We start from the raw sequence: 14,339 nt of genomic DNA on the forward strand, positions 1-14,339 counted from the left end.
TCTCTGGAACCTAATTATGATGGGCTTTTCAGCAAAATAAAGCTCGCAAAATTGCTGAAATTTTTGATTTTTTTGTTTTTATGGGTGGCATGGGGTACAACATCTCTTACTGGGGGCATTTTCCCAATGTGGCACTATCACTGCATTTCATCTTATTTAAACACAGAGGAAAACCCACAGAATTAAAGAGAATCGGGACTCGACCGCCATCTTGAAATAGGCATGGAGCAAAAATTTGGGGTATTCGTTTCCCTCGAAATGCACTTGAGGCATTCGTTGTCATGCAAGCGCGACATGGATGAAGGCCACATTTGAGAGACGCACTTGATGCGACCTGCACGCGAGTACGAAGACGCTTCAGATGAGATGCAGAATTGTTTTAGTTCCGCCTCATAGCTGACGGCATGATTGTATGTGGCGGTATAAACCTTTTCATATCGTGTGAATTGGCATCGGAAATGTTCGCAAAATAACCACATGGACGCGAGCATCTTTACTTGTATCTTTATCGTAAATACACCTAAACGCACCTCAACTGCGTGCATTGACGCAAGACGCTTCAGATGAGGTGCAGAATTGTTTTAGTTCCGCCTCATAGCTGACGGCATGATTGTATGTGGCGATATAAACCTTTTCATATCGTGTGAATTGGCATCAGAAATGTTCTCAAAATAAGCACATGGACACAAGCATCTTTAATTCTTTATCGTAAAGACACATAAACGCTCCTCAACTGCATGCATTGACGCAACGCACAACTGGCGTAAGTGCAGGCCCAAGAACTGCGTATGATGACCCGTTTTTAAAAACTGGATCATCACTTCGGAAAACTTCGATATGAAAAGGTCTATAGGGAGTCCCGGTTCTCCTCTAATTCTGTGGGAAAACCATAAAACAAATCAAATAATCCAGTGTTGGTCATATAAGGTATCTTGCAAATGGACATTATTTTATTACTAGGCTCACTACATGTATAAATATATTACAGTCTGTTGCTGCCTACTACAGCAGAGTACAAGTTTTTTGAGTATAAAATTTGTTATTCTACTTTTTTCCCGGAAAATTTACAAGATTTTTATCAAAATATTAAAGAATACTTTGTGTACAAATATTTATAAGCAATAAGTAACATACGGTGAAAGTGAACATTTTTGCAGGATACATTTTGTGCCCTTTGCCAATTTGTGATCCATATCACTTGTTTTTAAATTTGATTCTAAGCTTTCGTAAAGTTATATTGATCTATAATGGGCTATTCCAGTTAAAATCCACACTACCCCTGTGGAAGCTAAAGTCTTCCACAGAGGGAGTATGAGTTTTGAATAGAAGAGACAATTGGGTAACTTCCATTTGAAATACTCACTCCCGTTGTAGAAAATATAGGTAAAGCCATAATACAGGGGGAGTATGGGCGTCAAAATGATGAACTCTAACCAATTACGTTTGAAAAACACACGCCCCCTGTGGAAGATATTTCCAAAATCTTCCACAGGGGTAGTGTGGATTTCAACTGGAATAGCCCAATACACAAAGGGAATATACAGGCTGTATCAAAATGATTGGTCCCATAAGCTTTATTGTCTAACAAATCGCTTGCTTCGCACAAGTTCAACATTAGATCCTCTTGAAATGAGTAAAATTTATAGTTTTACGACACGTTATTACATAAATCTACAAAGAAGATGGATGCTATTATATTTTGCAGTAAACCTTTGACGAGCTTGTCCTACTGTGATGTTGCATAGTCGGAGCTAACAACGCATACGGCGCAAAGTTCATCAATAAATTTCCACTCTGCAACAGCAGATCACCTGAGCAGCCAATCAGAGACAAGTGTGTTTCAACGCAATAAATATGCGATGTACGCTTAAAATCGCTCTCGTCAAAGGTTTCCTGCAAAATATTATACACTGCATCATGATGAGGCAGTCTTGGTTATGCTCACTGGATATTGATGGGTCCCAATCACTTTGATCACCCTGTATTTGTATGTTGTTATTTTTGCAGTACCTGCTTGGAATGTGGAAATAAAATAATGTCGTGCAAAAATGTCCACTTTTACAGTATTTACCGGAGGTAAATTTTGTTTTTGTCTGTCCTATAACCTTTATGGGAAATAATTGCAGGGGTTCAATTTTCGCTGTTAAACAGGCAGCCGCGAATTTAAAATCTTGCGAAAATATCATCATTTGAAGACCATGCCTTTGGAGCAGTGAGCCTTCAGTTTATGGCAGAATGGTCCACTTATTTGTGACACATTTCCTTCCCTCACAAAAATTGACACAGACTGATTAATATATCATCATCTGCCAGCTGTGAATGTCACTGGGCTATTCCATTTAATATCCACACTACCCCTGTGAAAGCTTTTGGTAATATCATCCAAAGGGGGAGTATGTTTTTCAAATGTAATTGTTCTGGGTTAATCATTTTGAAACCCATACCCCCTCTGTATTATGGCTGTACCTATATCTTCTACAACTGGAGTGAGTATTTCCAATGGAAGTTACCCAATTGTCTATTCTATTAGAAATACATACTCCCTATGAGAAAGACTTAAGCTAAATCTTCCAAAGGGGTTGTGTGGATTTTAAATGGAGCCCAATTTGGGTCATATGACTAAGCTTGCTAATGAGTAGGACTTTTAAAACAGACTTTTGCGAACAAGGCAACTGATTAGTCTTTGCAATGGGCACAGGGTATGTGTTTTAAAAATGTTTCAAGTTCCAAACATATGCTATAAAAGGAGAACTTGAACACAACTGCATAGAATCAGTCCCCCCGATTTAGGAGGGGGTCAAGAATATTTAAAAAAATATACACATGAGTTCCTTCAACAGCAACACTGACTGTTGTGGAAATTATTGTGGAAGACGATTTTCACAGTGGAAGACTGATTATCAACACATTGTGTGTGAAATCTGTTTTGCCTTTTCTCTTCTCATTTGCATGGTGCGCAGAAGACCTGACCAAGCGACGGTTACCGAGTGGCCATTTTGTGCCTCAAGATCCTCCAAATAGGTATGCTTTGGCTTGGAAGCAGGATCTAAAAAAGGCCGATTTAAACATCAGTTTTCATTCTGTTCATCCTGATTTCCCTCGACATATTTTTTCGAGGAAACAATCCAAACAGTCCGAAGGGTCGCCAAAGGTTCTTTAGTCCGAAAACCAAATTAAGTTTGTTAATCCGAAGGCTCTCTAGTTTGAATATAGAATAAGGGCTAGGTTTAGGGTTAGCGAGCCTTATTCTATATTCGGACTGGCGAACCTTCTTCAGAATTCAAACTAGGGAATAGTTAATTACGTGTTTGGACTGGCGAACCTTTGGACAAAGGAGCCTTTGGACTAGGGAACCTTCGGACTAAAAAGTTGTCACCAACAATCCTGGCATTGAACAAGTCATCATTGCTGTGACTTTTGTGATCAAACCTCTGAGCACTACCTGCCCATCTAACATTTCCTCTGATTGGTCATTTACATTATATCTTTACTTAAATCACCAATCAGAATGGAGCTTTGCAAATAATTCACCGTAAAGTTTTTGCGTGGTGAAATTATTCTAATAATGTTGCTGATTGGTCCGATCGATAATGAAAACTTCTTTTTGGCCAATCGGCAGGTAGTTCTCATGGGGTTAACCTGATATGCTGATCTGTATGAGAGCACCATTTACTTGTTCTCCTGTGTGCTAGATATAGTAGTGAGGGTCACACGTCTTGGTTTCGGTGCAGAACTTGGCGGTGAAGAATTTGGTGGTGCTGAACTTGTCAGCGTGGTAACTTGAATACGCCTTGGTTGAGGTCCTGTAAATACAAAACATTAGTAACGATTAGAAGTCAACACCAAATAAATAGCACGCACTACAATATCAAACAACAAATTTGCACTTCAAACTACAATAAAGTAGTTAATTTGGTTGATTCAAAATATGATGAGCCTCCAGCGGTTGCTGGGGAGTGGCCAAAGTATGTGATGCATCATGGGAAAAAATCAACATCCAAAGTCCGCGTATATCACAGGAACATGTCGGTGTGTGTTTGTCAATATAACTATGTTACACATGAATGCACATAAAAACTAGCAGCAATTATTATAGTAGATCCATTTTCTATCTATTGGTCAAGCGACATCGCTCGGAAGTTGAGATTCTTCAAGTTGCAATAGCGATATCTTTTTTACCTCAGCAATTTGTATTGATTAATCGGCTTGACGTTCTAAAAATGGATGCAAACACTGAGCATGCGTGACAATTGCTTTTCTGCCAAAGCGATCGAGTATAAATTCAGCTTAAAGGGTTCAAACCACTAAATCAGTCTGTGAAACAGCTTTCGGCAAAAGTTTATCATGCCTATATAGTGTCAACTCAGCACAAATATTGATATAAAATTGGACGGATTGAGTGTGATACCTGAATTTATCGGTCGAGCTAGAATTTTCAAATATCATGCAAGACGAAGTCGAGCGTGATATTTAAAAACTCTAGCGAGACTGATAAATTCAGGTATCATCTTAAATTATCCGTCAATTTTATCATTATTATGTCTTCAGAATCTTTTTTGGTCAAAATGCGACTCTTGGTCAAAAATTATTTTTGACATGATTTTTGGTCAAAAATGTATTTTTTGGTCAAAAATGTGATTTTTGGTCAAAATGTGATTTTTGATCAAAAATATGATTTTTGGTCAAAATGTGATTTTGGACAAAATGTGATTTTTGGTCAAAAATTTATTTTATGGTCAAAATGTGATTTTGGTCAAAATGTGATTTTTGGTCAAAATGTATTTTTGTCAAAAATGTGATTTTTGGTCAAAATGTGATTTTTGGTCAAAATTTGATTTTTGGTCAAAAATGTGATTTTGGTCAAAATGTGATTTTTGGTCAAAAAAGTGATTTTTGGTCAAAAAATTGATTTTTGGTCAAAAAAGTGATTTTTGGTCAAAAATGTGTTTTTCTGGTCAAAAATGTGATTTTTGGTCATGGCTTGTCACATTAACAACAACAAAATCACACCAACAGAGACTTTTACACATAAAGTATATGAACTATGCACTCTATGAAGAGGCTACAGATATTATTAGTTATTAGGTGAAGCGGAGGTATGGTACGGAAATTATCGTGCGCGAAGTGTCATACTGGGTGAAGCCGGCTGAACCCAGTATGACACTGAGCGCACGATATTTCCGCACTCTACAGACGCTGAACCTAATAACAATTTATCATACCACTAAGTCATTCCAAATATTGAATTAATTACGTTTTTAAACATTTTAATTGCTGCTAAATAGGAAAAACATTACAAAAAATAGATGACTGTTCCGCGTGTTACAGATTGCGTGCATTTTACGCGCCGGTTTACGCTGAATCGCCTTTATACACGCGTACCTCGCCGTACACGCCAGATCGGGCTTGCGAAATACGCTCTCACTGACTAGATATAAAGCGTAAAATACGCACTCACTGACTAGATACGAAAATATATCAGGTTAGCGGTGTTCTTTGATATTTCCCTTAGTGGTATGATAAGAAAAAACCCTGTAGCTCCAGGTGACCGATACACAAATTTATCAGACAGCCAGGTTATGTACAAAAGGTATAGGAGGCAAGATTCTGAAGACATAATAATGTGACAAATTGGTAGCAATTTTAATGTTGAAAATCGTATTTTACTACAGTTTGTGAATGTGATTTCTACCAAATGAAAAGGAAATGTGAAAATTTGAGCGATGATTCTGATTATATGCGCATAAAGGTCCAAACAGGGTTAGGAATCAGATGTAAACACACAGAAATCTGGCCTATACATAAAATATGGAGTCATTTTCAATTTATACGTAATGCACAATTTTATTCTGAAAAATTCAAATTCATATTTCAAAATTCATTGTAAATTATAATTTATATGGCCTGAAATTTGACCCCTATTTTGTTTATAAAGTTTAAAGAAAGCTATTGTAGTTTTCAGCAGAGAACTTCAGCGGTCCGAATATATATATTATAAGGGCGTTGGATTCTGATTGGCTAATTGAATCACATCATCATCACATCGGCACCTCATTCGCTGGTCAAGCTGCGTAGCATCGTGTGATCTTGTTCTTTTTATGCAATAATCAGACAGGGCAGACGGACACCGCTGATGTAATTTGCTGAATGGTATAGGATTATCATTTTCAGCACGGAACACACTAACCTTTGTTGACTGCAGGTGGTGTTGTCTTGGTTAAAGAAGATCCAGGTTCAGTTGCCTTGGCAACCTGTGTAGGACTTTTTTCAATCTGTTTAACCTTAACCTCCATCGCAGGTGAATTTTCCTTCTTTGATGTTTTGTTGTCAGGTGAAGCTGTGACAACTTTGTTGGCGACTTGGTTTGCATTGGAGTCTTTAACAACATCTTCATTCTTGACCTTTGAACTTTCACTGTTGACCTTCTTTGCTACATCTTCAGTGACAGCACTCTTTGTTGGGTCTTTGTACGGTATGCCCAGTTCACCATCGTCAAAGGCAATCAGTGTACAGTACCCATCTGTGGAAGAGATGACGAGCAGTTTACCATCTGAAGACCTGCAATAAAAATATGAGAAAAAATGGATATTTAATGAGATAAAGGACTACAAATTGTATTCCATGATGTTAAATTACACTTGATGAATTTGACTATTTAACAGAATTGAATGCATCTGCAAATGATGTAATTCAGGCACTTGTATTAACTGTAAGCGTGGAAATTTCCACGGTACATTAATTTTGTGCTTTTCGCTCAAAAAACATGTACTGCGAAAATAAAAACATGCAAATGTTCTTTTAATGTATTATTAGGTCTATGTATGAAAACTAAAAATTCCAAAATTAAAAACATGCAATTTCGTTCCAAATCGGCAAAACGCAAAAAATTACATGCACAAAAATGACCAATTTTACAGTATCCAACGCTGCAGAATGATGACAGTTACTGTAATTGTTTTACAATTTCACAGTGTACAGTACAATTAAATTATATCCCATTGATGGTAGTTTGTAGTGATTTAAATTATTACACTTGAGCAAACTTGTTACTTTAAGTAGTAAGCAATTTAACTGGAAGGATGTGATGATTATTCAACACTACAAACCAAAATGTGATCACGCAAAATGAGTTGGATGTCGGGAATATTTATTTTTCCTTGTTTTTTTTTCAAGTTGGGTTGTGTGCCGGTCGGGATTTGTATTTATTTGTTGTCATGTTTAATTGTAACACTTTGGGTTGGTAAACTGTTCATTCTTTCTTATTTAATGTAATTCAGTTTCCTCTCGTAGCGAGCAATCATTCCCCATTTGTTTATTTGTTCTTGTGCAGGAAGCGTATTCCCATTACCTACTTTACTTCGAGATATAGCCAGTAATAGTATTCAACTTCCTTTTTATTTTATTGTTCTGAGCAACACTAACATAGCTGTTTCTCTAGAACCTTATATAATTATGAAGGGATTTCAGCAAATGATAAAGCTCTACAGATGGCTCATGTAATGAAATTGAAAACTGAATTTTGATTTTGATTGATATTAGATCAACACTCCTCAAAGGCACAGAGCACATGCATGACAACCTTTATTCAGAAGTGATTCAGAACTAACCAAAACAGGCAAATGAACGAAATGGAAACAGAATTTCTGTTATAATGTTGGTATCTATAACATCTGTCATTGGTTTAAAAAAAACCCACACATTCATTGAGGTATCATCAGGGATTGCCTTTTGAGGAGAGTGAGAGCAAATACTCTCTACTGCTCTCCTTAAATCTGGTGTAGGGAGTGATTTTAGCTCTCCTTAGTTTGACCATTCTATAAATTATATTGTAAATGCATCAATAAATGCTCAAAACAGCTCTCCTTGAAGGACCCAGAAGAGCTATTTAATGCTCTCCTGCAAATTCCGAAAGACAGTCCCTGAGGTATATATTAAATATTCTGTCGTGAAATTGCAGGGTAGAACCGTGGTTCATACACTGTTACATAGCAATTTAGGGTTCGGGTTATGTTAGGGTTTAGAGTTAGGGTTTAAATAACCAGAAACAACCCGTGGGAAACAAGCTACAGAATCTTCAAAGTGTAAGAGACTGATTTCCATCTCTTACACCCTATTGCAATTTCGCTCCTATGCTTTAACATTGGGAAGAACCGCATTGGGAAAAAATGCTGAAAAAAACAAAAAAAAACATGTAAATTCAAACACAAAAAAAGCTTTAATCCACTCAGCAATTAACTGCATGAAAAGTTTCAAATCTGAAATTGGTATTTCATATACTTTTGTACAGGGAAGATTCAAGCAGAATTTTGAAATCAGGCAAATGTCTGAAAAACAAACAAACTGATAACCAATTGCATGCCAGTCACCATGCTTCACAGACATTCATGCTCTATGCGCTATTCCAAGGGCATAGTGGACCGGAACTGAGCCTGTTTTTCTGCGTCACCAAATTTGACAGCATCTATTATTTAGTTTACAAAGACAAGATGCAATAACAACCAGAAAATATGGGAAGACACCTGTTAGGCCTAAGGTATGAAATTCATTATCTATGTTGTAACAGTTGTCATTGTTTTTAAAAGGTTTAAAAATATCGCATATCTATTTCAGCAACCTTGACCTTTACATCGTAGTTTGTTCGGCATATAATTGGCGAAAATTATTCGGTTTTTGTTACTGCACGCTCAATTAAGCCTGAACTTTTGTTTGGGTAAATTCACGTAAGTGCGCGCAAGTGACATATTTACAATATGTAACTAGCATAAGTGCTGTGCCCAAGTGCATGTACACTATTCTATATAATACACAATGTTATTAGCCTCATTTTTCTCACCAGTCATAAGCTGAATAAGAAGGACAAGGACGAGTCTAATTTTTTTTATCAATCACATGCCGAACAAATTATAAATCAGGGCAAGGACAAGGACTTGATTTTGTTTGTTCACAAACTTGTGATGTTTGTTTAACTAAAAGAAGTAACCGCATAAAAAATGAATAAAAATATTTATTCTACAATAATTTCTCTATCTCTATTAATATTGAAGAACTCCTTCATCAGATGAGAGGGCCTTCTGTTTGCTATTCCATTTACGAATTCTAATTTATTAAAAAATTTTCTACAAATATTGACCTGATTTTTATAAAAATGTGTCTAAATAAGTTGTTGCAATAATTTCATCACTTAAACCAACAAATAATTGGAAATCTAGCATTCAGATTACTCTTTTTTCCTTCATCAAAATCTACTTTTGATGTATTTTGATTACAAATGGGAATTACAGAATGCATCAGGATGTTTTCAGAGACAATATCTCACTTCCCACAATGCATTTCTTCTTTGTACCGATTTGTTGTTCAGTGCAACGTAAAGCAATGCTTTAATTACTGCACACGATTTGCAAAATCCTTCTAAGGCTAATGAAAGTCAATTCCCAGTTTCCCGATACATAATTTTTCATGACTGTGTAGGTGACCATTTCATTATTCATTATTTTATACCATTTCATTACTGCATCTGTTACAGGTGTAAACCAATAACTACCCATGTATACATGTGATAAATCACAGTTTGTAGTTTACAGATGTAGTTTACAACCACATGAAGGTGATTGTACAACTATTATCAAAAGTTTCACAATATTTTTTACGGGATGAGATCAGAGTAGATCAAAAAGTGCGGGACAGAGAATTGAGTAGGTATTCATTATTAATTCATTATTAACCATATACCATGCTCCTACTGCAAAGAAAATCCCTGAAAATCAACAGAAAGAGATTTATGATATATTTAAAACCACAATTATTTATTTGTGTTAAAGTTTGTTAGAAATCAACATTTTATTCAAAATAATGAAATATTTGGCCAGCAAATTGTTTTGAGCGGAGTAGGGTAACGGGAAACTGGAAATCGACTTTCATTAGCCTAACATGTTGCTAGAAAAGCGTGAGAAACAAAAATGCACTTTTTGCGCATGCATTTATAGAGAGAACCTCATTTTGGCATATGGCGGATTCATGAAAAGGGTGAAGAGTGACAAGAAATACCTCCATTGCAAGATCTGGATGAGCTCGATTCGCCATTGCATGGTTCCGCCATATGCAAGGAGAGCCTCGATCTGGCAGCATGCATGAATGGGAATTGAACCCTTGATTGAACCAGTCATATAACATTGCGTAGAGTTACACAATACTTCCTTTCATGTCTATTGCCAGTTCGAGGCTCTCCTCGCATATGGTGGAACCGTGCAATAGGCGAATTAAGGTATTTGTTTGTTGTCACTATCATCCCCATATTGCTCTGAAAAGCAAATCAGTACAAGGAAGAAATGAATTGTGGGAAGTGTAAGATATCCTCTCTGGGATGTGCTGAAATCGCTTGAAATGTAACCGTTTTCTTAAAAAACGGTCTAATCAAATACTTTGATCAGCTAATGAAGTTTCTGATTGAAGTTTCATTCTTCTTTATCCAAGTAACAGGTTTTGAGTGATGGCAATTTCCTGAATTTTATCTACATTTTATTGAGGTATAACTTGTATGCATTGTTCTAACAGTTGAACAAAGACGTGATCTTTATCTCCCACTTAAACACTGCTGATTGGCTTCAATCTTATATTTCAGAGGGTTGAGAGCCAGAAAGCCTCAACTCACAAAACCTGCTCCCATACAATGAGCATAATGTCGCCAGGATACTATTATAGAACATACAGTCCACTATACTCATAACAAAATTCAATATAGAACACAAAAGACATTGTGGAGGAAATACAGATTTGTGAAAGACCAGAGAGCTGATCATAGTGAGTTACGGCTTTCTGGTTCTTGATTAAAGAGTTTAACTTCAACACTACACTATTTTTCGCTCACCTGGAACGTTTTCACTAGTTCGACTAGCGTCTTCAGCAGATGGTGATGCTGTGATGGTAGACAAGATACCATCACAGCATCACCATCTGCTGAAGACGCTAGTCGAACTAGTGAAAACGTTCCAGAAAAAAGAAAAATAGTGTAGTGTTGAAGTTAAACTCTTTAATCATTTTATCTACCACTACGTATGAATATCCACTCGTATATTTCTGGTTCTTCTTTGACAATGAAAAATATATATGTTGTGCTGTTTTATAAGAATAAAGATGGCTACCTAGCTGACAGCCGGGAAAAAATACACAATCTTAATCTCCCACACAGGGAGTGTAGATTTCAAATGGAGTCACTCGTTCAGGTAACCCATTTGAAATTCACTCTCCCTGTGTAGGAGATTAACGTCATGTCTTCCATAGGGGGTGTATGAATTTCAACTGGAAAAGCCCATTATTCTGCTCTCATACATGTAATTTCAAAATAATTTGTCATTTTTTAAAAGTAATTTGTCATATAGGTGAAGTCCTACCCACTGATTTATTAATTACGAGAATGCATTTGCATACAATCATTGAGGATCAACAAATGTGCCACTATTGCAGTATGTCTGAAAATGGATACCCGAAACTAATCAAATTGACCAGTCGTTGTTGGGCACGAAAAACCTTGTATGTGCTTTTGGCCTCTGAACATGTTTAAAACAAAACTGCCAACAGGTTACAAAGGAGGTTTTACTTTAAACATGTTCAGGGACCAATGACACGGGAGGTTTTCCCTGCTCAATGACGTTAGATTCTTGACAAGGCACATCAACCATGTGCCAACTGAAGAAGAAATTCAGCATGTTTCATTATATACTAAACAGTTTGTAATTTCGCGCACAATTTAGTTCAACTTTTGTATCTTTCAATTCATTTAATTAAATGTCCCCTAGTTTTCCCTTTTATCAACAAATACCTCCCTTTGAAGAATAATGTCAATAAATTTTCAATGTCATGACTGCTTTTATTAATGTTCAAGGGGCAGTATTGTGATTAATTTAACCTACGACTTTACTTTGAAACTGTATTGAACACAATACAGGTGGATGCATTGCTATTCGCCGTAGAAGTGACGTAAAAGAGGATTAACTACCATAGCAATAGATGAATACAATTTTTGAATTTATCACCCTGTACTTCAACGTTCATGCGGTACCTATGCAATGAACTATAAATGTGACCATCCACCACGAAGTGGTAGTAAAGTCTGTTCCAAATCATTTTCTGTTTATTGCAGATTTAGAACGCATGCACTTTCAGCTTTACAATGACACCTCAACCAGTTTCATCGGACATCTAGAATTGAAGTTATGGTTCACCAAAGGTCAAATTCCTACTATATTTTACCTAGAAATCCAATACTGTTTTTGATTGTATCTCAAAATGGAAAATGCCGACTTTACGACCAGTTTGTGGTGGATGGTCACAAATGTCAAATAACAGGGATAAAGTACCTGGATCGTAATTATATTCATATCATGCTGATCACCCACACCTGTAAGATTAGTATCTTTGAAAAAAGCGGTATTGTGTTCAATCTATGATTGCAGACATACACATGTGGTGAGTGCAACCTGCTTGTAGTGCAGGGCGATGTATATTCTAAAATTGTATTCATCTATTGCTATGGTAGTTAATCCTCTTATTACGTCACTTCTACGGCAAATATTTGAGCACAGAATTGCTCATATTTGATAATGTAGGCACCGGAGTTTCGCGCGATCGCGCAAAAAATCACGATTTTGGGGGTCCATCGTGAATTTTGAGAATTTTGCCAAACACACTACTTTTCAATGTAAATTCACCAATATTTACTGTTTACGTGAGTCCAGACCAGCACAATATCCTCCCCGGAAGCCCTTCCGTGATATGCAAATGTCCGATTTTTTCCATGACGTGTTACCATGTGTAGTAGTTTAATTCTTTACATCGATCGTATGTATGAGTGACGTCATTAATCATATGCATAATTGATTGAGCGAAGAAGTGTAGGATATAAGTCACAGAACGCACACGAGATACGAATCAGTTCATTACAAAAACAACATTTGAACACCAAAAAAATTCAGTTATGCATTAAAATGTTTATTGTACAGTACAGTAGTAGCTTTTCACATAAAATTTGCATTGTTCACATAATGTATCAACTTCATGGAGAGAAAAACATCGGACTAGCACGCGTGAAATAGGTGCAGAATTCGCATACTTGATTTACTTGAATTGTGTGTGACTTCATCAAAGGATACAAAAGTGGTGGAAAACGCATTTTCGCTTTTTGACTTGAATTTTCACAGTATTTTAGCTTTATAAAAAAACCGGCCGCGATTTTGCCGTTTTAAATCGCGCAAACTCCGGTGCCTATGATAATGGTATTTTCATGTGCTGATAATAAAACTGAAAGATGAACCCTAACATCCTTAGTGCCTTTTGGCAAATTAAGGGATCTAGAATGAGTGTTTTGACAGTATTTTTTGTGGGACATGAGAGCACATCAGACATATCGAATTGCATTCTGAATACGAAGAATGTCTTTCTGATATCAAATAATTTTCATTTTTTGAAATTCACGATATAATACAAATTTTTATGACAAATTATTAAAATTTGATATTTTTCACATTTTTGACATATAACAGTCCTCGAAGTAAATTTTATAAATCTAATGATATATTCTTAAAGTGTATGTAGCTGGGAGGAAAAGCAAACAATCATTTGAAAATTTTGACCTTTCATATTGAAGATATGGATTTTTCACAAAAAAAAAAAATTTTTTATTAGTAATTTAAGAAAAAAATCCATATCTTCAATAGGAAAGGTCAAAATTTTCAATTGATCGTTGGCTTTTCATCCCACCTACATACACCTTAAGCACAAATCATCAGATTTATAAAGTTTACTTTTGAGTACTGTTAAATATCAAAAATATCAATTTTAATCATTTGCCATAAAATGTGTATTACATTGCGAATTTCAAAAAATCAAAATTATTTGATATCAGAAGGACATTCTTCGTATTCAGAATGCAACCCTTAATGGAAAGGAAAGAAGAAAGAATTAAAGGGAGAAGATGAACACAGAAGTGAAAAAAGGAAAATACAGTAATGTGTTTATTTCTACTATTATTTAAGTAACCATGGAAACTGCATTAACTAGTTGAACAATAACACAAGCTGCTGCTGTATTACACTATAGATGAAAAATTGAAAATACCTTTGAAAACAGTAAGATTTATTTTTATAGCTATGCATCAAAGATATCTTACCCTTCCCAGAATCCTTTGCAACATAATACATCTTCCTCATTTCAACAAATGACGCTCCCATTACTTTGTACAGGTTTCGTTTGTTTTCATGTTAAGAATAGACTGGCTGAACAAGGGTCGCTACTCGCTACAGTAGTCAAGAAATAAACACATTTTGTAAGATCTGTATGTGCTCTGT

At 36.0% G+C, this 14,339-nt stretch overlaps 1 protein-coding gene across 1 annotated transcript in view; it reads right to left on the reverse strand.

Moving 5' to 3' along the window:
- Window positions 1-1,058: 1,058 nt before the first annotated feature.
- LOC140140985 (chromatin assembly factor 1 subunit B-like) overlaps window positions 1,059-14,339 on the reverse strand; it is an 81,918-nt gene continuing 68,637 nt past the window's right edge. Inside the window, 2 exon segments of the mRNA XM_072162757.1 lie at window positions 1,059-3,803; window positions 6,188-6,558. Of these exon segments, the coding sequence (XP_072018858.1) occupies window positions 3,670-3,803; window positions 6,188-6,558 (505 nt within the window). The 3' untranslated portion in view covers window positions 1,059-3,669.

Source organism: Amphiura filiformis, chromosome 19, assembly GCF_039555335.1.
Source record: "Amphiura filiformis chromosome 19, Afil_fr2py, whole genome shotgun sequence".
NCBI lineage: Eukaryota > Metazoa > Echinodermata > Ophiuroidea > Amphilepidida > Amphiuridae > Amphiura > Amphiura filiformis.